This window comes from Chiloscyllium plagiosum, chromosome 39 (assembly GCF_004010195.1).
Source record: "Chiloscyllium plagiosum isolate BGI_BamShark_2017 chromosome 39, ASM401019v2, whole genome shotgun sequence".
NCBI classification, from domain to species: Eukaryota; Metazoa; Chordata; class Chondrichthyes; order Orectolobiformes; family Hemiscylliidae; genus Chiloscyllium; species Chiloscyllium plagiosum.
In genome coordinates this window covers 3,991,929-4,015,049 of record NC_057748.1, presented here as the reverse complement: position 1 = coordinate 4,015,049, position 23,121 = coordinate 3,991,929, and the positions used below count along the sequence as shown (strand labels likewise).

Below are 23,121 nucleotides of genomic sequence, written 5' to 3'. Positions count from 1 at the left end.
CAGCTAAATCAGAACAGTTTCAGAGATGGAAGAGTAAATTACTGCAGATGGTGGAATCTGTACTGAAAACAAGAAATCCTGGAGATCGTAGTAGTTCAGGCAGCATCCGTGGAGAGTGAGCAAGTTAACATTTTGAGTCATCTACTCTTGTAATGTTAGCTGGCTTTCTCTCTATGGATGCTGCCTGACCTGCTGTGATCTCCAGCATTTATTGTTTTCAGTGCAGCTTTAGAGTTGACTGACGAGAGATGAAAATCATTGAACTTTGTACCTAACAACTGGGTTCATCCCTCCCTCTATCCCTCACTTTTGTCAGGGAACACGGGTGATTTATTCGCAGTGGTTAATAGATGAGTAAAAATAAACATATGTGATTTGGTGATGGGAAAAGGAAACACGTTTTGGTTGTGTGTAAGAGCACCTCTGGATATATAGGTACACAAAGAAAGAGCTGGATTCTTCTTCAGGGAGGGATTAACTTCTGGAAAGGGAAAAGGGTCCAGAAGGGAAATGTAGAAACTGTTGTTTCTGCTGAACTATAGATTGGCAATAAAACCTTTTGAAATCTCTGACAGCCAATTCAACATATTATGGGTCTGATAAACAATAATATCAATATTCATTCCTGGTGAAGAGCTTTTGCTCAAAACGTCAATTTTCCTGCTGCCTGACCTGCTGTGCTTCTCCAGCACCACACTCTCTACACGTCAGCTTTAAGGGCATTTAAATGGTCACTGGGTAGACATTTGGATGAGAATAAAATAGTGTAGGTTCAATGGGCTTCAGATTGGTTTCACAGGTTGGCGCAACATCGAGGGCCGAAGGGCCTGTACTGCATTGTAATGTTCTATGTTCTATGATCAGTGGGTGCGATTGGCGGCATCTGGTCACCCAGATATCGTACCACAGGCTGATCAGTCAGAGTCAATTCTGGACCCGAGCTGATCAACTGGAGTAACATTGTTTTGGGATTTCAGTGTACACCCAAGTCCCACTGCTTGCGCGTTCACCCGTTGTGAATTCTAATTTACCTTGCAAAACATTTTATGTCCTCTGCAAATGTGATCTTGTGATTTCAAAGGAAAAAAAGAACATTTATTTTCTGGAGTAGGAAGTGCGTACTGTGCCCATACAGTCAGTCATTTGTTAAGATCACTATTTCCGAACTTCTTGAGGAAGGTATTCCTCAGTGAGCAGTGGGGCTCTACGTGTGTGATGTAGATGCTCATTAAGAATGGGAGAGGAGAGAGGGGAGGACACTGGGGCAGTGACAGGGAAAGCTGGCCCATCACCCACACTTACAGTTTCTTGGTTACACAGGAACAAGATTCCGATGATCATTTCGAGAAGGAAGATGATCAGGAGGACCACGAAGAACTGCCAGGAAGAAGGAGGAGGAGGTTGTGAGAAGTTGACATTGGAAACTGACTAAAGTCAGAGACATGAGGTACTGACCCCCGCCACCCCCACCCCCCCACAATCCTCAGCAGCAGATAGTGATGGTAGAATGTTCTGGAACACTGCACTCAGGTCCAGACTAGCACCAATCTGCGGTTTACACTGGGTGAGAATCAAGTCCCAAACCTGGCTTCACATTCGGTCCAAAAGTCTCTGCCTTCCTTCAGACACCATGTAGGTGTTTTTATTTTTGGAAGAATGTCTGTCAAGTAGGTCCAGGAGGACAGCAGATCAATAATTGACACAACAGATAGCCAATGGAATCATTCACACCCAGCACAGAGGGAAGATGGGATCTCAGCTTCACATCTCATCCAGGATACAGCACCTCCAACAGTACGCCCTCAGTACTGCGCGAGGTGCAACAGTCTGGGTGCTGCACTCGAGTGTCTGGTCTAGAGACTTGGACGTCCAGCCTATTGATGCAGCCAGAGGCAGGAATGCGAGCTGCTGTGTTATGGCTAACACGCAGAGTGACGGAGCGGGTTGCGGACCAGAGCTGACAGTAAACCCGCACTGAACACAACCTCAGCAAGCTGGCTTTTACAGGCACCATGTACTGCCTCAGAACGAGAGTCAGTGCAGCAACAGCCAATGGGAATCTAGGCTGTCCTACAGCTGGAACCCACAGTGAGCAGGAATCTAGTCTGAGCCCAGTAATGGCTAGTCCTTCCAAGATGAATGACAGCATGGCCCCAGGGATCACAGAGTGAGACACCATCTTGCACGTGGGGCACCCACCCCAATCCTTCCAATGCTTCTGACAAAGTAGTCAATGTCAACCTTCTGACTGCTGCTTGCCCCAACTCTACCAGGGGAGAGTCAGGGTCATATTCATCTCGATTGGATTGGTAAGCAGATCGGTGAGCTGCCTTTTACTGTGCCCAGCTAGGGGGCATGGGTCAGAGGTGGGCAGACAGTCACTGGGTTACCTACCCACAGAATCCCTACAGCGCAGATAGAGACCATTCAGCCCATCGAGTCTGCACCGACTCTCCGAAGAGCATCCCACCCAGACCCAACACCTCCAACCCTATCCCTGTAACCCATGGCTAATCCACCTAGCCTACACACATCCCTGGGCACTATCAGGCAATTTCCCACTGCCAATCCACCCTGACCTGCACATCTTTGGACTGTGGGAGGAAACCCACACAGACACTGGGAGAATGTACAAACTCCACACAGACAGTAGCCCGACGCTAGAATTGAACCTGAGTCCCTGTGAGATTTGGTGCAGTTTGGTACTCACGCTCAGCAGGAGACAACGGTTTTCGATCACTGCTCCGAGGCAGCCCAGGAAGCCCACGATCATGATGACAGAGCCCGCAGCGATGAAGAAGTTGGCAGCGGTGAGAGAAGGGAAGGACGAAGAGAGGGTCACAAAGTTTCCCTGGGTCACCACCAGCCACACTCCGACTCCCAGCAAGCCGCAGCCTCCCAGCTGGAACAGGAGACAACAACTTGCATTGACATAGCATCCTTCACATGGCCAGGAAGGGGACGCCCCCCCCCCCATAAGGTGCTTCACAGTAGATTGTGCTACATAAAAGACAGGTGACTAAAGGCCATCAGGTAACTATAAATAGTTATCATAAAAAAAAAAGAGGGAGGGGGAGGTCCTTCAGAAAGTCAATTCCACATGGTTAGAATCCCTACAGTGGCCATTCAGCCCTTGAATCCACACCAACACTCCAAAGAGCATTCCATCCAGACCTAACCCTCTACCCCATCACCCTAAATTCCCCATGGCCGATCCACTCTAATCAACTCAAAGCACATTTCAGCCAACCTTTGAAGTGTTGTAAAATGTAGGAAACAACTTGCCCACATTTTGGTAGCAGTGTGTAATTACCAGAGTATTGTTTTTTTACTTTGCCTTTACTGTCCCTCAATCAAAGTCACCATAGTCTTACCAGACTACAGGGCTGTTATCTCTCATTAGAGAGAGAGAGAGACAGAGAGAGACTAGTGGTGGTTTAATCTGAGGCGAGCGAGATGTTGTGAAGGAGAGTCCTTCATGGTAACCTCAGTTGGTGTGGGAATTGAGTGCACACTGTTTGCATCACTATGCATTGAAAACTGGCCATTCAGCAAACTGAGCTAACCGACCCTCCCCTCCCCCAACAAAGGAAAGTGGGACTGAAGTGGGGCAAACAATGCCAGGGGATCTTTCATGTGAGAGGGGCAGACAAGTGAATATTTCATTTAAAAGACAGCAACTCACCTCAAGGACAATTAGGGACAGACAATAAGTATCGGCCCATATCCCATGAATGAATGGAAATAAACTTCTGAGCATAAAGGCAAAGCAAGTAATTCGGAAGGCAAATGGTGCGTTGGCCTTTATTGTAAGGGAGATCGTGTATAACAATAAGGTAATCTTGCTAGAACTATAGAGGGCTGTGGAGACAGTGACCATTGTTAGTCTCCATATTGAAGGAAGGATGTACCTGCATTAGAGGTGATTCGGCAAAGGTTCACAAGGTTGGTGCCTGGGATGGGAGAGCTGTCTATGACAAGATGCTGAACAAAAAAATTGGGTAATTATTCTTTGTACTTTGGAAGGAGATGGTGATCTAATTGAAACATTCAAGACTCTGCAGGGGCTTGAGAAGGTAGATACTGGGAGGCTGTTTCCACTGGAAGGAAGTCCAGACACATGAGAAAGCAAATGATCAAAGATGAGATGTGGAAAAATATATTCACTCAAAAGTGTTACAAACTGAATTGCTATCCCATTCGGGCAGTGGGTATTCTACCATGACTAATTAGCTCAGTCGGCTGGATGGCTGGTCTGTGACGCAGAGTTGTTCCCACAGCGTGCGTTCAATCCCTGAACAGGCTGAGGTTACCATCTCCTTCTCAACCTCTCCCCTCGACTGAGGTGTGGTGGCCTCATGTTAAACCACCTCCAGTTGTGTCTCTCTAATGAGAGAATGACCCTCAAGGACAATTGTGATGTTACTCCGTATATCGAATATGTTTGAAGCAGCGATTGATAGATTTGTTATCTCTTGGAGTATCATGGAGGTGGGCAGGAAAGTGATGTGGAGGGTATCAATCAGGCGTGGTCACAATGTTTGGTGGGGCAGGCCTCAGAAGGCTAACCCTGCTCCTATTTCTCGTGTGGAGACGCTGCAGTGCTCCTTCAACTTGGCTTTCCGTCTCAAGGCCTCCAGACGGGGAAAGTTGAATCCCTGACTTTGACTCAAATTTGCACTTCACAAACGAGGCAGAGTCATAGAGTCATAGAGATGTACAGCTTGGAAACATGCTGTACATGCCGATCAGAAATCCCAAACCAATCTAGTCCCACCTGCCAGCACCCGGCCCATATCCCTCCAAACCCTTCCTATTCATATATCCATCCAGGTGCCTCTTAAATGTTGCAATTGTGCCAACCTCCACCACTTCCTCTGGCAGCTTATTCCATACACGTACCACCCTCTGCGTGAAAAAGTTGCCCCTTAGGTCTCTTTTATATCTTTCCCCTCTCACCCTAAACCTATGTCCTCTAGTTCTGGACTCCCCGACCCCAGGGAAAAGACTTTGTCTATTTATCCTATCCATGCCTCTCATAATTTTATATTCCTCTATAAGGTGACCCCTCAGCCTCCGACGCTCCAGGGAAAACAGCCCCATCCTGTTCAGCCTCTCCCTCTAGCTCAAATCCTCCAATCCTGGCAACATCCTTGTAAATCTTTTCTGAACCCTTTCAAGTTTCACAACATCTTTCTGATAGGAAGGAGACCAGAATTGCATGCAATATTCTAACAGTATCTGGATTAGTGGTGCTGGAATAGCACAGCAGTTCAGGCAGCGTCCTCAAATGCTGCCTGAACTGCTGTGCTCTTCCAGCACCACTAATCTAGAATCTGGTTTCCAGCATCTGCAGTCATTGTTTTTACCTATATTCCAACAGTGGCCTAACCAATTTCCTGTACTCGATACTCTGACCAATAAAGGAAAGCATACCAAATGCCTTCATTATCCTATCTACCTGTGACTCTACTTTCAAGCGGTGGAGGGGCTTTTGGACATCTGAAGATCGTAATATGAAAGCTTAATTTCGGGGACCGAGACATTGTTCAAATGCAACACTTGCCGGGGTCCCCATACTTTGGAGTTACATTACACTATTGGGTTAGGATTTTATCAAGAGCTATTCCCACTGTCTGATGAGTTGCATTTGGTTGCTGTTAGTTGTTGGGCACAGCTCCCAACTTTCCTTGGCAGTGTGGAACACACAGGGTCTAAAGGCAAGGTCTAACATGCTTGGTTCAAACTCTCTAGACAATTGCAGTGAAGTCAAAGACTATTATTGAGACCCTTTCCTTCCCCCATTCCACCCACTCAGCCGTTGGACCCATATTGGAACGCTCTTGAACTGTTGAAGGAGAAGTCTCCTTCCTTATTAAAGGGATTTACTACCCAATGCTTTATCTCTGAAATTTAATCCAACTGGCACTTGGTCAAGCCTGATATTTCATGAATAACATACATTTTTAAATCATCTGTTTTACAGTATTAGGCGTATTTGGCTCTCCTCCTTTATTGGAGGGCCAGTAGATAATCAGATTTTGCTGATTACATTGATGATTTTGGACTTGCTTTCATTGCAGATGAAATAACATCTTTCTAGAAAGGTCATGATTTTCACAGAGAGAAATGTCAGCAGGAGGGAGGAGATTCAGACAGTGACTTGTTGGGTCTTCGTATTCACCAAAACACTCAGTCACAGAATATGGTCAGATCTGGACAGGACCATCTTTAATTGCCAGTTAAGCATTACTGTGGGTCTGGACTCACACGTAGGCCAGATCAGGGTAAGGACATTAATGAACCAGCTTTATTTTTCCCCCGATAATTGACAATGGCCTCATGATCTTTATTAGACTGTTAATTCCGGATTTTTAAAACTCCACCATCGGAGGGATTCACTAGCTGGCACACTGGCTCAGCGGTTAGCACTGCTACCTCACAGCGCCAGGGACCCAGGTTCAATTCCAACCTCGGGCGACAGTCTGTGTGGAGTTTGCACATTCTCTCCGTGTCTGCATGGGTTTCCTCCGGGTGCTCTGGCTTCCTCTCACAGTCCAAAGAGGTGCAGGTTAGGGGGGAATGGCCATGGGAAATGCAGGGTTACAGGGATAGGAGTGGGTCTGGATGGAATGCTTTTCAGAGGGTTAGTGTGGCCCTAATGGGCCAAATGGTCTGCTTCCACACTGTAAGGGTTTTATGGTTCTAAGTCCAAATTGGTGCAGGTTAGGTGGATTGTCATTGGGAAATTGTCCTTGGTGTCCAGGGATGTGCAGACTAGGTTGATTAGCCATGGGAAATGCAGGGTTACAAGGATTGGGGGGAGGGGTGGAATGCTCTTCGGAGGGTTGATGTGGACTTGATGGGCTGAATGGCCTGCTTGCACACTGTCAAGATTTTATGATGATTCTGAATCGGGTTTCCCCAGAATGTTACCTGGGTCTCTGGATTAATACTCCACCTGTGACGCCACTGGGTCATGATCATCCCTTGAGCTGCAACAATGGACACTCCCAGCTCTGAATGAGTCAGGATAGGGCAATGACAATCCCATTTGACTGCTGTGACTGTGACAGTGTGGAACGTCTGTGAGTAAGAGTACTACTCATGGTGGGGGGTGGGGTGGATCTTAATCCAGCATCCAGAGAGCAGGGATCCAGAGTAACTCACGTCTCAGCAATCTCCCATGGAAACTAGCACAGTAGGCATGGTGTACGGCCACTTTATCTATTTGGACACAGCCTTCTTCCGTGCCAATGCTGACCTCGCAATGCCCCTGACTGAACACAAACATTATCGAACAGAAAAGATAGATAAGGGTTCACTCACCCAAAAGATGAGGTTGAAGATGAACAGCAGATATTTCGTGCATTGCAAACAGCTTTGGCCCATATTGAGCTGCTTGAGGCCTAAGAGAAAAGACAAAAGGAGGTGATACCATCTTTGGCAGAACAGGTCAGTATGAACCACACACACATTCCTCTCATTTCATGGCCTCTGGAAATGGGTGACCTTGTCAAAGCTGCAATTTTTTTTTGTGAACAGGACCTCTAACACTCCTGGTTTTTTTTTCTTTAATTACCCCACACTACCCCCTAACTGCGGTAGTGCTTATTCTTTCCCCAGCACCCATGGTGTGTGTGTGCCGTGTGAGACACAAGGTGCACGAATCTTTATTCAATTTCCACCACCAGGAAGATAGGAAAACACCCGAGTGGCCAGTGACAAGCAGTGCCCTTTACATCAAAGGGTAGTGCTGTGTGGTCAAACAGTAAAGGGGAGGTCAAGGGTTAAATCAAAATAGAATTGGAGGGGGAAATAATGCACTCCACTCCCTGTGGCGCCCATCTCTCCCTGAACAACTCCAGGGTGTCCCTTTTCCAGAGACACTTGGATTACCGGGTGTCTGAAGATCAGGAGCATAGGATTGAAGTGCAACCAAAAACAGAAGAGGTTTTTGAGGAAATCAAAAAGGGAGTGCAAACGCCCACACCCAATATATATACACTGTCCACGGACTCCACAGCGCCACAGAACAAGCAGTTGAGCTGGGAGTCCGTGAACCACCGCAATCTGTAGTTGCAGGGGACCGCTGCATGCAGCACCCTCCACCCCAGATCCCCGAGAGAAAGGGGGAGGACTCCCGCATAGAGAGCCCTCTACTGGAGGTCCCCTCCCCCAGTGGCAAATGGGCACGCCAAGACATTTATTCATTCACAGGATGAGGGCGTCCCTGCCTAGGTGGTATTTATTGTCCATCACTAATTGCCCAGAGGACAGTTAAGAGTCAACCACATTGCTGTGGGTCTGGAGTCACATGTAGGCCAGACCAGGTAAGGGTGGCAGTTTCCTTCCCTAAAGGACATTAGTGAACCAAGTGTTTTTTTTCCAACAAACAACAGTGGATTCATGGTCATTATTAGACTCTTAATCGCAGATTTTTATTGAATTCAAATCCCATCATTTGCCTTGGTGGGATTTGAATCTGGGTCCCTGGAACATCACCTGGGTCTCTGGATTAACAGTCCTGTGATAATACCACTAGGCCATCCCCTCCTCTTTATTTATCTGGTTGCGTCGCATTAGTCTTACCAGACCATAGGGACTGCTCTCTCATTACAGAGAGAAGCGACTTTCATGCAGAGTGATTTAACCTGAGGGCCACCAGACCTCAGGTGAGGGAAGAGGTTGCGAAGGAGAGTCCTCCATGGTAACCTCAAACCGGTAATGGGAATTGAACCCATGTAGTTGGCATCACACTGCTCTGCAAACCAACAATCCTGGTCTGGGGACCCTCAGGTTAAACCACCACCAGTCACTTCTCTCTCTAATAAGTGAGCAGCCCCTATGGTCTAGCATGACTATGGTGACACAACAATTTATCTGGATTGTTCTTTGAAATAAAACCAGTACAAGGTTCAATGGGCCAAATGGTTGTCTTCTTAGCTTTCCTGTTCTCTATGACTTTACTGCCCGCCCTTGTTCGTCTGGAGCATCAAACACACATTGAGGCAGGATGAGATGTTAAATTGATCTTCTCTTGTGCTGACGGTGGTCAGAGGTGCTCCCTCTCTCTCTTGTATTGTGGCAACTATTTAATTACTCAACCATCTTCACAAAAATAGACTGTCTGGTCACTGCCACATGCATATCCCTGGATGGCTCTGTGGTTATCACTACTGCCCCACAGCACCAGGGACCTGGCTTCGATTCCCCCCTCAGGGTGACTGTCTGTGTGGAGTTTGCACATTGTCCCCGTGTCTGCATGTGGTTTCCTCCTGCAGTCCAAAGATGTGCAGGTTCAGTGGATTGGCCATACTTAAAGATAAAATTGCCCTGAAGTGTCCAGGAAAGTGCCGTGGTAAAAATCCCAGGTTGGCGCAACATTACTGCACTGTAATGCCCTATGTTCTAGGACAATGCAATGGGGTTTGGATCTGGGTGGTATGCCCTTCAGCTGGTCAGTACAGACCCAATGGGCTGAAAGGCCTCTTTCTGCACTGTTAGGAATCTATGATGCAAACCTACATCACAAGTGTGGCCACACTTTAGAAGGAGCTAACTGGAGTAAATGTGTAGGAGGTAACGAAAGGTGAGGTGGTCAAATATAAGAACACAGTTCCCACTCCCAGTTTCCCACCTGTCCAAAGATGTGCAGGTTAGGTGGATTGGCCATGCCAAATTGCCCACAGGGTCCAGGTTAAATGGGTCAGCCTTGGGAAATGCAGGGTTACAGGGATAGGTTGTTGGTCTGGGTGAGATGTTCTTCAGACGGTCAGTGTGGACTTGGTGGGCTGAATGGCCTGCTTCCAACACTTAGAGATTCTATGATTTATGGTCAAAGCATTTGAAACTTGGGTGTCATATTCCAACTTCCCATTGTTCTCAGCAATGCCGTGAGTGCGGTCCGGGAGGGGAGAGAATAGAGACGGACAAAGTTAGGAATTCAGACTGTTTTAAAGCATCATTTCCTCAGCTGATGCCCAGTTGCTCTTACACCTACATGAACACCCTGAGGGGTCTCAACTATGCGGAGGTGGAGAGGATGGTTCCTCTTGTGAGACAATCCAGAACTAGGCCTCACTATTCAAACATCAGAGGTTACCTGTTTAAAGCATGAGATGACATGACTGTGTTTTCTCTTAAAGGGTCATGAGTCTTTGGAAGCCTTTTTCTGAAAGGTGTTGGAAGCAGGGACCTTGTATACTTTTGAAGGGCAGAAGTGGATAGATTCATGATAAGCAAGATAAGCATGGATAGGATAAATAGACAAAGTCTTTTCCCTGGGGTGGGGGGGGAGGAGTCCATAACAAGAGGGCATAGGTTTATGGTGAGAGAGGAAAGATATATGAGACTTGAGGGGCAACTCTTTCATGCAGAGGATGGTGTGTGTATGGAATGAGCTGCCAGAGGAAGTGGTGGAGGCTGGTACAATGACAACATTTAAAAGGCATCTGGATAGGTATATGAATAGGAAGGGTATGGAGGGATATGGGCTGGGTGCTGGCAGGTGGGACTAGATTGGGTTGGGTTACCTGGTCAGTATGGACAGATTGGACTGAAGGGTCTGTTTCCGTGCTGTACATCCCTATGACTCTATGACTTAAGAGGGCGGGAGTGGGTGTGTAAGATTAACAAGGAATTGAAGATTTGAGGTTACAATCAGATTAGAAATGATCCTTTTGAATAGCAGAAGAGACTCAAGAGGCTGAATGGCCTACTCTTTCACCAACATGTGTACATTTGTCTGCTCATTAGACAACATTCACCTGGGAGACATCAAAAACCTGAAAAAAATACCTTCATAATCTTCGAGTCTGTTCGGCAGTCAATGACTTTGTGACCTGCTAATTGTTCCAAATCTCTTTGGGCATGTGCAGGGTTATCATTTCAAAGTTATAGCTTGTTTCAGCTGGGAAGAGGGGATTTTGCTTACTGGCTAATCTCTGGATCTTCATTCTTCCCATTGCATTGAGGCCTTGGCTTTATTTATTCTCTTGGATGAGCACCGTATCATTGTACAACCTCAAGAGTTTAAAAAAAAATCTTTTCCATGGGAAGACGGCATCGTTGGCTAGGCAAGTATTTATTGCCCATCCCAGGGAGCAGGTAAGAGTCAACCATTTCAGCACAAAATTATGTCATTTCATAGACAGTTCTCAGTCCCTGATTTATGATTTTTAAAAATTCATTCACAGGACATGGATATCACTGGCCAGTTCTAGCATTTATTGCCCATTTCTAATTGCCCGGGGGCAGTTAAGAGTCAACCACATTGCTGTGGGACTGGAGTCACATGTAGGCCAGATCAGGTAAGGATCCTTCCCTAAAGGACATTAGTGAAGCAGATAGGTTTTTCCTGACAATCAACATGGTCATCATTAGACTCTTAACTCTAGATTCTTATTGAACTAAGGTTCCCAAAGTCTCTGGAATCAGTTTGCCAGTGCATCCCCTAAGGGTTCATCAACAAAGCCACTTCACAAAAAGTCTGCAATGTATTTGCTGTTGCACCAAGTACCAAGTATCTATCCAACACTCACGCAATGATCATTCCAGCAGCAATCAGTCAACCACCTTTCCCCTTTAGACTTAACATGGCCTGTTTGTTGTAAAGTGCAGAAAGATTCATCAGAATCATCATGTGACATTTTTCCAGCAATTCTCTTTAGAGGTTTGCTTTGCTGTTTTCTAGCTGAACGTTCTCAGACAAAGGGATTCAGCTCCTTACAGTTAAAGTACCACTTCCAACACGTTGCACATTGAGTAATTTCCTTTCTTTCGTACGCTGCTCTCTGCAATATTTGCATCCTGTGCTCTGGCCTCAATCTTTTTGCTGACATTTCTGCAATATTTCTTGGCTGTGAGTTCAAATTGTGCCGTTGAAGATTTCAAAATGTATGCACTTGACATTTCTGATTCCCAGTGAGGGACCAGACCACGATACAGCTTATGGCACTCTCTGCCCAGCACTGATGATGCCAGAATTACTACTCCTGTTTGTTCAGATTTCCTACTCAATTCTTTTATGGTTTCGTCACTGAGACTGGAAGAAATTGCAATTCTGTCCCATTTCACCTTTCATTCCCTCAGGACTGGAGGCTGGAAAATGCACAGCCATTCTGACTCAACCCATAATTCCTGTCTTCAATCATCCTCTGTTTCTTGTGGTAGCCGGCCCTCTGACAACTTTGAAAATCCACACAGTTCAGCTGGTCACTGTTGACACCCATCGTTTGTGTAATGTACTTTAATGGCTACTACTTTCAAAGTGAAAGTTAACTGCGTCAGAAATCACATGATTACGACAAACCACAATCGTGCAAGGTACAAATGCATTTCTTCGATACGCAGTCTGCAGAGGCAAGGAACTGTATACAGGAACAATCTGACTGCAACTTTATCTAACCCACAGGAGAGACAAAAAGATTATGTGACACTGTATCCCCTCTGGTGATGATGTACGTAGTGTCTCATTAACCTATCACACAGTCAGACCCAAACTCTTACACAATCACATTTTAAGTGCCATTGGGTATACAGTTGAAATGCCAAATGACTATGAACAAGGAGCTGGAAAGTATGGATGTGGTGGGCTGAATGGAGCGTGACTGTGTGCGAAATAGAAGCAATTTCTCAGCTACAGCCTCTGCCAGTGGAGAAATATCCCATATAGATCCCAGAGAAAACTCATACTGAGGTGTCAGCCACCAACTGGGGCAATGTGACAAGAATGGAGACAGAGACACACACACACACACACAAATCACACACACACACACACACACACGAGAATCCTCTGCCCCACCCACAGATACCCCCCATATATATACCCTATACAAACAGTCAGATACACCCTCCCTCATACAGTTATAGAAGGTAGCATGACATGGAGGTGCCGGTGTCGGACTGGGGTGGACAAAGTCAGAACTCACACAGGTTAGAGTCCAATTAGTTTATCTGAAATCACAACTTTTTGTGTGACTTCTGACACGGTCATAGGAACCCACACAAAAAGTGTGTGAGAGAAATAGAGACCAAGAGAGAGAGAGACAGCCAACAGACTGACACACACACACACACACACACACTAATACACACAAACATACACACAAGCCCTGACACTTCCCCACATAGACAACAGTCAGAGATACTCTCCTTCACACATAGTTACAGAGACCCACATGGAAAGTCAGAGAGACTGACACATCCACATGTGCAGAGACACAGACACAGACCCTCAGATTACATAAGCATTCACATACAGAATGGGAGAGATTAAAAGTCTGCTACAACTTGTCTCTTATTATCAAACTGGACAAGCTGTGTTGGTCCAGAACTGAGGGTTAAACACTCAACAAATGGTAAGGCAGGAGCGGTGAGAGGTGAGAGGGAGGGGGTACTGAAGTAGGAAGTGAGCTTTATTTAATCGTCTTGCTGTCTGGATGATCCCACTCAGAGCATCGCCAGCTCAACCTTTTACCAAATATGTGTATGTACGAAGTCTAATTCACAACCAGCACATGAGGTCTGCTATCCATTTCCTCTGGAATGTTCTGGAATTTCACTTAAGACTGAAGGACGACCTAAACAACAACACTACTGACATTGCTTAACCACAGGGACAGACACTAAGTCACAAGGTCATAGTCAAAAACCGGTCACACTGTTAATCAATCTTTGACTTCATCATTTTATAACATCAGAATAATGTTGCACAAGACTTCCCAGTTCACTTGGCTTATTAAATCTTCCTCCTCTGAAAGACTTGGCTCTATCTCTCAAAGTCATGATTTCAGGGACACCGAATGTCAGTCGGTTCCAACAACAACCCGCACTTATGTAGCGCCGGTAATGGGATACACCCCGCCAAGATGCTCAGCTAGAACACAAGGAAGGGAAGCCTTTGACACAAAGAAGTCGGTGGAAGGCAGAAAAACGAGGAATCGTGGAAACATACACCGAGAAAGTCCCAGAATCCAGAGTCCAGCCAACTGGGAAACAATGGCTCCAAAAATGGACGGAGGAATGGGGGTGGGGATGCAGACCCATTTGGAGGAGTGCAGAATTCCAGGAAGGTAGTAGGGCTGTTCCACGATGGGTCCTTTTATTCATTTATTGGACAGGAGCATCATTGATTTGACCAGCATTTACTGCCTGCTCCCAATTGGCCTGGACAAAGTGGTGCAGTCCATGGAGTGCGGAGACACCCATGATACCCTTAAGGAGGGAAATCCAGGATTTCAACCCAGCAGGGAATGGCAATATATTTCCAAGTCGGGATGGTGAGTGGATTGGAGGGGAACTTGCAGGGGGTGGTGTTTCCATGTATCTGCTGCCCTTGTCCTTCTGGATAGGAGAGGTCCTAGGTTTCAAAGGCACTGTCCAAGGAGCCATAAGAGCATAAGATATAGGAGCAGAATGTGGCCCATCAATTTGCTGCTCAACTCGATCACGTAGGATACATTTCTCACCCTCACCCCCCTACTCCCTGTAACCCTTGACCCCCTTACTAATCAAGAACCTATCTCTGTCTTAAATACATTCAACAACTTGGCCTCTATAGCCCTCTGCAGCAATGAGTCCCACAGATTCCCCACCCTCTGGCTGAAGAAATTCCTCCTCATCTCAGTTCGAAAGGGTCATCCATTCAACGTTGAGGCTGTGCCCTTGGGTCCCAGTCTCTCCTACAAGTGGAAACATCTTCTCCATGTCCACTCTTTGCAGGGAAAGGGTGAGGGAGTTGGACAGGGTGAGTTTCTCTTCATCATAGAATCCCAACAAGTCCACATTAACCCTCTGAAGAGTAACCCACCCAGACCCCTACCCTATTACTCTAGATTTACCCCTGACTAATGCACTGAACTTAAAAATCCCTGAACACTGTGGACAATTTCCCATAGCCAATCCACCTGACCTGCACACCTTTGGACCTTGGGAGGAAACTGGAGCACCCGGAGGAAACCCACGTAGACACGGGGGAGAATGTGCAAACTCCACACAGACAGTCACCTGAGGCTGGAATTGAACCCGGGTCCTGGGTGCTGTGAGGCAGCAGTGCTAACCACTGAGCCACTGTGCCTCTTGCAAAGAGCCATCATTGACAGAATGGGCCAAAAGGCCCCCAGCTGTGCTTTAATCTTTCAACAATTCCTCACTGACAGCCAAACTTCTACAGCAAGATCCCACAGCCTGATGACACCCAGGTGACCTTATTGCACAATGACAATTTCCAGATAAATATTTGTTAGGACTCTCGGGGGGACATTTTTCCTCCAGTTGGGTTATATTGTTAGGGTACTTGTAGACTAACACTACAATGTGAATAATAAATGGAACAGAAAATGCTGGAAACATTTGAGGGGGTCAGACTGCAATGAGAGAGAGAAACAGAATCAATGTCTCAGCTTCATGACCTTTAGCCTGCAAAATGTTGTGAGTATCTTTTGTTTTATTTTCGATTCCCTGTGTCTGCTGGATTTTGCTGATGCACTTGGTGACGGGAGTGAAGGCTGCAGACAGAGGACAGCCCAATCATTGTTGTTGTTTGACCTGGAAAGACCTTGGCCCCTCACCGTGATAGAGCAGCTTAGCTGCTTACTGTCTGAAGAAACTAAACTGAACTTAGCCTCGAATTGACTTCAGGTCTTGGCTGAAATGTGTGCAAAGGCAAAGGTTTAGGAAACATTCTCTCATTTATTCAAAACTGCCAAGGACTGAACTTCAAAAAGAGAGAGAGAGAGAGAGAAAACACTGGGTGGAGGGGCAAAGAGGGAGAATATTGGCAGACAGAAGATGGGAGAAAGAGAGTGTGAATGAGAAGTCATAGAGGCGGACGAGAGAGAGCACAAGAGAACAAGAGGGAATGATCGCAGAGTGAGAGAGAGATAGAACACAGCAAGAGAGTCAGAGATGTACAGCACGGAAACAGACCCTTCGGTCCAACCTGTCCATGCCAACATCTGAACCTAATTTAATCCCATTTGCCAGCACTTGGTTCTCTAAACTCTTCCTAATCATGCCTTTTAAATGTTGTAATTGTACCAGCCTCCATCACTTCCTCTGGCAGCTCGTTCTATACATGCACCACACTGAGAAAAAGTTGCCCCTTACGTCCCTTTTAAATTTTCCTCTCTCACCCTGACCCTATGCCCTCTAGTTCTGGAAAAACAGAGAAAAAGATACAAGAAAGGGAGAGAAATGGGAGAAAGCATTTTGGGGAAGAATGAGAGAGAGAAAACAGAGACAGAGAGCGGGAGAACAGAGAGCGGGAGAACAGAGAGCGGGAGAACAGAGAGCGGGAGAACAGAGAGAGAACACAAAGAGCGAGAGAGAGAGGCAACATGGGGGACAAATGGATATGGGGGGAGGGATAGAGCGAGAGTCATTTGTGGAAGTTTAAATAGTCAGGGCCAAGAAGGTTGAAGAATATACACTGTAGTCATAAAGTGAGAAGCTTGTGTCTGTCTCCTGTCAGCAGAGACTCAGAAATATGAGCGTCCTGTTAGATTGCAGAATTCTATCAAACCAGCACAGCAGCCAGGTAATTACTGGGCCTGACTGAGGCAACTGCTCAGCTCAGGGCTGGGGAGCTGAGAGTGGAAAGTTTGACCTGCAGTGAATGGAATTTATTCCCCAGACTCACTGCGAAATCAAATAAAAATGCAGAAGGCTGCCTCTTTCCTCTGGCTTGGCTTCACAATGCCAAATGATTCTTGCTGTTAGCTTGGAAAGTGATGGAGCACCTCTCTTCTCAGAGTTTCCCTATCCATCTCCAGGGTGTTGTCTCTCTCGCTGCAGTACAGCACTGCCAGCCCACAGACAGGGCATTGCAAAATGCATTTATTTTTGTTTATTCACGGGATGATAGTGTTGTTGGCTAGGGCAGCATTTATTGCCCATCCCTAATTGCCCAGAGGGTGGTTAAAAGTCAACCACATTGCTGGGGGAAAGTTTTGCTGGAGTACTGTATCCAGTCTCAGTCACCTTTAAAGAAGGAATGATATCAACATGTTGTCGAAAAACTAGAAGCTGCCGTCATTATTCAAAAATTAAGAGTTGAAAATTGAGGTCAGGAAAATAACATTTTCTCTGAGGGTCAAATGTCTTTGGAATTCTCTTCCTGAAATCGTGGAAGCAGAATCTTTGAATATTTTAAGGACACAGTAGCTCGATCCTTGATAAGTGAGGTTATCATGGATAGGTGGAAACATGGACCGGAGGATACCATGACCTTATGGAACGGTGCAGCAGGATTGAGGGGCTGAATAGCCTAATCCTGTTTGTAATTCTTACATTCAAAGTCTTATGTAAGAATTAAGACATAAGACTTAAAAAGAGGCTTATTCCTGAGTAACAGGATATGTTTGTAACATAGGAGTAAGGTCGCAGGTTACAGGGAAGGGAGGCGAGATAATGTCATTGGAAAGATAAAGTTATTGTCTCAAATGACCATAGGCCTGGTCTCTCATTGGAGAGGTGGAGATGGGGGTGGGGGGGGGAAAAGAGTGGGAGATAGAATATAGAATCCCTATACTGTGGAAACAGGCCCTTCGGCCCAACAAGTCCACACCGGCCCTCCGAAGGGTATCCCATCCAGACCCAATCCCCTATCCTACTACTTTACATTCACCCCTTACTAATGCATTGAATGTATGCACCCCTGAACACTACGGGCAATTTAGCACAGTCAATTCACCCTAACTTGCACATCTTTGGACTGTGGGAGGAAACCGGAGCACCTGGAGGAAACCCACGCAGACACGGGGAGAACGTGCAAACTCCACACAGTCAGACAGTCACCTGGTGCTGTGATGCAGGAGAGCTAACCACTGAGCCACTGTGCCACCACCGGTGAGATGGGGGGGCGAATAGGAGAGACGGGGTAGGTAAAGGGGGAGACAAGAGGAGAGTGAGTTACCATACTCCGTAATGGACCAGAGGGCTGCCCTCTCATTGGAGAGACATAAGTGGTGTTCCATTACATGGAGAGAAAAGAATGAACATCGCTATGTCAGTTAGGTTAACAGTAGGAGGGCCGTCTAACAAACTAGAGCAACTCAAGAGGCAACTGAAACTGACTAGCTCCTCCCAGAGATTATCATTTATATCCCTGTGGGTACAGCAACACAAAGGCTTCAGAGTTAACCGTTTTATAGAGTCCACGTCTTATACAACATAAATAAAAGCAAAAATATTGTGGATGCTGGCTATCTGAAACAAGTGTGAATGCTGGAGAAACTCAGCAGGTCTGGCAGCATCTGTGAAGAGAGAGAAACAGAGTTAATGTTTCCAGTCCAGTCTGACTCCTTTTCAGTTCTGAAAAAGTCGTACCGAACATGAAACGTTAACTCTATTCCTCTCTCTCCACACATGCTGAGAGACCTGCCAGGTTCGACGTTCTCTGTGTTTGTGCCGCATCCTGCGCATCTTCAATTCTCCTCCCTCCCTCCATCATAGCCGTGTGGAACTCAAACTTTGGATTTCCTCCTCAAAACAAATCTAAATCCTTAAATCAGGCCCAATGTGAACATTTAAGAGGCATCTGGATGGTTACATGAATAGGGAGGGAATTGATAGATACAGACCGAATAAGGGACAAAAGGCTTGTTTTTCAGTTTAGTTAGGGAATGATGATCAGCTCGGAGGGCTGAAGGGCCTGTTCCTGTACTGTACTCCTCTTGTGTTCCTTTGGTTACCAGTCCTAACACTACCCATGACGGTCACTGCCAAATGTTGTCAGTTAGACATCCCATCCACTTTGGGTTGCTTCACTCTGTCAGAGGTGCTATACCAAGGCAGGATTGTTGTACCAGGCTATTTGCCTGACTACAAGCTCCCTACCTTCACACAACGTCACAGGACATGAAGGGTCGAGATGTCCCTAGCTATGCAACACTGGACAAAACGTACGCTCAGTACTTTCAAACTCACAGCCAGCTAATCTAAGCTAACACTATTAATAAAGTTGAAGGAAGTGACCTATTGAGAGAGAGGGGGCCTCAGGCCCTGAGAACAGGAAATGCAGGCACAGATTCCATGGTAACCTGAGCTTAATAAATACTCCAGGGGAATCAGACAGAATTCAGACTAAGAATCTCCTCTATCACCAGAACGCAAGAGCAAACCCAAATCAAACATTTAACATCAAATCAAACAATTACATTTAATACATTTTTTATTTTAAGGAAATGAGACAGACTTTCTTGAGCTAGAAATGCCAATTTTTGCTTTTAAAAAAATGTAATTGTCCTTCCCCCATAATCATATAACTAGTCGTTTGATGGTACAGAACACAAGTATGATTGCAAAACAATCGCAGCTTGTTAAAGATTTTCACTTTGCACTCTTCAGGGTATTTGCTGGAATGCTAGTGTAACGGGGAGTAACATTCGACGTTGAAACAAATTCAGAGAATCTAGAGAAACTCCAGCAGGTCTGGCAACAACTGTGGAGCGAGAGAGAGTGTTAACCTTTCAAGTTCAATGTGATTTTTTTTCACTTCCGATTCAATATGTCGATGGAATGCTGATTGATTTGTGTTGTCATTATCACAGAGTGTGAACCAGATTGGTGATGATTGACAGTTAATCACCAAGCTTTGTTTAAATTTAAACCAGGCAGGTTAGCTCTAACTGGTCAAAGAATTGTTCTGAAGAACAGATCAGAGAATGACATGTATCTATTTCTGTTTCTATATCTATTTCGTTGATTTAAGATGAAGAAGCTGCAATGTATGTACATGTTCTGTTTGAAAGGTACAGGGCTGTGTTGTATATATACAAGGTGTATAGGCTCCAGTATGCACAAGTGTGACGCACTGTGGGCCTGACTGACAACTGCTCCCTTTTACACTGGCACTCTTGTAAATTGTCCTGATGAATGCAAGATGAAAAGATTTGACAAAACGTGACTTTTCTTTAGCAAACTCATAAACGTACTCTGGCCATAAGAGCAGATCAGAGGCTGTAGATTTTCTGATGACTAACTCAACTCTTGACCTCCCAAAATCTCTCCATCATCTACTGGACACAAGTCAGGAGTGTGATGGAATACTCCCCACATGTCTGGATGAGTGCAGCTCCAATTTAAAATCTCTGGATACCACCCAGGAAAAAAAAAAGCAGCCCACTGGATAGGCACCGCATCCACTGGTTCAATTGCTATCGAAACTTTACCAGTAGGAAAGTGGCATGTAAGGTAGTCAGTCCTGCATTTATATAGCACTTTCACATCCTCAAGACCACCCAAAGCACTTTACAGTCAATTGAAGTACCTTTGGAAACATTTTCACAGGCTGTTGGATAAGGTATAGAGCTAGTTATAAAATCAGCTGAGGCTGTATCAACCATCGCACATCAAGGACAATCTATAACATCAGAATATGAATTGAGTACAAACATCAAAGAGACTAAAACAATGGTATTTTGACTAGGTACAGGCTAGAAGAATCTAGTGTGAAGATGAAGTGGATGATGTTGAAGTGACCAGGTAGATAAACGTTAGTTATTTAACATAAACGAAAACAGAAGATGGAAGGTGTGATGCAAACAGAAATTAGAAGGAGGACAGAGATTGCCAGAAGTAGTTCTGCAAAGCTAAAAGGAGAATCTGGAAAAGGGGAACCAAACCTCATAAGACGCTAATTCTATCCACTTCCCTGCTGCCTGGGAAATATGAAAAGGGCTATAGATGCAAAGAGGGGTCTTTGGAATACGAATGTTGCTGTATTAGCTAAGAGTTCCGAAACAGTTAATGTCAGAGATCATATTAAGCTCCATTCCCTGATGATGTCACACACTATAAGGTGGGAGAAAGATCAGGAGAATAGCTGAGGTCCTTGAAGGGGGCAGTTGTGTTGATATTTTCTAAACTACCTGTTCAGGGATGTTATGACACTCCTCTGGAGCAGGTGGAGCTTGAACACAGGCTTCCTGGCTCAGAGGTAGGAACACTACCACTGCACTACAGTCAGCCCATCAGGGACAGTTGTGGATCCTGTGTCTTCCAAAAGTCTTTCTCTTTTTCTTCCAGAAGTATTCTTACACACAAATAAACATTTCTATTTCTCCATCATAAATCAGCCGCGTAATGCTTTTCACCGATTGACCATCACCAATAAATCACCTGCATTTTCTAATTAATCTACTTATATTAAGGGCAATGCAGGCCATTAAAAGGGGTAGGGAAGAGGGACAGAGGTGGTGCTGGAAAAGCACAGCAGGTCAGGCTGCTTCCGAGGAGCAGGAGAATCGATGTTTTGGGCATAAGCCCTTCATCAGGAACAATGAAGGGCTTATGCCCGAAACATTGATTCTCCTGCTCCTCAGATGCTGCCTGACTTGCTGTGCTTTTCCAGCACCACACTCTTGACTCTGATCTCCAGCATCTGCAGTCCTCACTTTCCCCTAAGAGAGGGAGAAGGCAAAATCAAAAGGTATAGTCACCATAGTGCTACCAGACCGCAGGGCTGCTCTCTCATTGGAAAGAGAGAGAGAGAGAGAGAGAGAGAGAGAGAGAGAGGACTGGTAGTGGTTGAATAAGAGGGTCAACACACCTCAGCTGAGGGGAGAGATTGAAAAGGAGAGTTAACCTCAGCCAATTCGGTAATTGAACCCACGCTGTTGGCCTCAGTCTGCATCACAAACCAGCCATCCAAGCGAACCGAACCCCTATCCACTCACAAGTATCAGACACGTGAAGACGGACATCAACAGAGCATGGGGCCACACGTAGAGGTGCTTGAGGTTGCCAGAGCAAAAAGCAATTCTAACAATGTGACATCTGGAAAGGAGAATGTCAGTGTTTCAGGCCAGGCTGACTACCCACAGCCATCTCGTCTAGACAGCAGAAGGAGGAGGGTTCAACTTGGATACAAGTGGATGATGGACAAACTACATTCACAGGATTGCGGACATCGCTGGCTGGGCCCAATATTTATTGCCCGTCCCTAGTTGCCCCTTGAGAAGGTGAGGGTGAGCTGCCTTCTTGAACCGCTGCAGTCCATCTACTGTGAGTTGACCCACAATGCCCTTAGGGAGGGAATTCCAGGATTTTGACCCAGTGACACTGAAGGAATGGCGATTTATTTCCCAGTCAGGATGGTGAGTGGCTCGGAGGGGAACTTGCAGGGGGGTGGTGTTCCCATGTAGCTGCTGCTCTTGTCCTTCGAGGTGGAAGTGGTCGTGTGTTTGGAAGGTGCTGTCTGAGGATCTTTGGTGAATTTCTGCAGCTCGTCTTGTAGATGGTACACACTGCTGCTACTGAGCACCAGTGGTGGAGGAAATGGGTATTTATAGATGAAGTGAGCTGCTTTGTCCTGGATGTGGGATCTGCAAATCCAACCAAAGGGGCAGATTGGGGGAAAGAGGTTACAGTTTTTAAAATTCAACCCTCAATCCACGTCTCTGACAGAGTAGCACTCAACGAAACGCTAGAACGGGAGAGCTATTCTGGATTCTGGGATCCAATCTCCGAGTTCAAAGGCAACCTTTTGACTCAGAGGTAGGGGTCAACTGAGAAAGTCTTGACACCCCCACACCCCCCCCCCCCCCTCCACCCTGCCCCGGGCTAGCAACAGGCTCCAAACTACTACAACAACAACTGTGGACTGAGGGAAGATCTCAAATTATTGTTGCCTGGTCTCAGACAGAATGTGGTTCCCAAAAGGCCCTGTGAGTTAACAGTATTGCCAGCTTTTAAAGCTGGCCTTGTGGGGGTGGGGGGCGAGTCTGAGGAGAGATGAAGTTGTTTTCAAACAGAAAGTAGGTGAGGGGTGACATGTTGAGTGGACGCCCTGTGAAGGATGAGGGATATCAGGCAGAGTAATCTCCAGGAGCTCAAGCTAACAGCTGGGATCACTCACACAGCCAGTGATGCAGATTGTACCAATTTAATCGCAGCCTGAAACATTCCCCAGTCACACGGTGAAAGGCAGCGTTGTGATGTGGCTATCCTGGTAACAGTGTCGGAGTGGGAGGACGTTAGAGCTCAGACTGAGCAAGCAGGCCATCAGACAATAGCAGGCAATGGGAACCCAGGCGATGGAGTACCGGGGGTGAGGGGACCGCAGAGGAGGGCAAAGAGGGAGCAAATGGGGGGGCAAAGGGCAGGAAGGGGTAG

The 23,121-nt window shown here is 46.1% G+C and overlaps 1 protein-coding gene across 1 annotated transcript in view; it reads right to left on the bottom strand.

The window, feature by feature from the left end:
* The window catches only part of LOC122542129 (tetraspanin-4-like), a 37,679-nt gene that overhangs the window by 7,116 nt on the left and 7,442 nt on the right, over positions 1–23,121 (bottom strand). Inside the window, exons 2-4 of the mRNA XM_043679524.1 lie at positions 7,330–7,409; positions 2,711–2,902; positions 1,303–1,377 (exon numbers count right to left, since the gene is read on the bottom strand). Of these exons, the coding sequence (XP_043535459.1) occupies positions 1,303–1,377; positions 2,711–2,902; positions 7,330–7,392 (330 nt within the window). The 5' untranslated portion in view covers positions 7,393–7,409. The remainder of the gene's footprint in view (positions 1–1,302; positions 1,378–2,710; positions 2,903–7,329; positions 7,410–23,121) is intronic.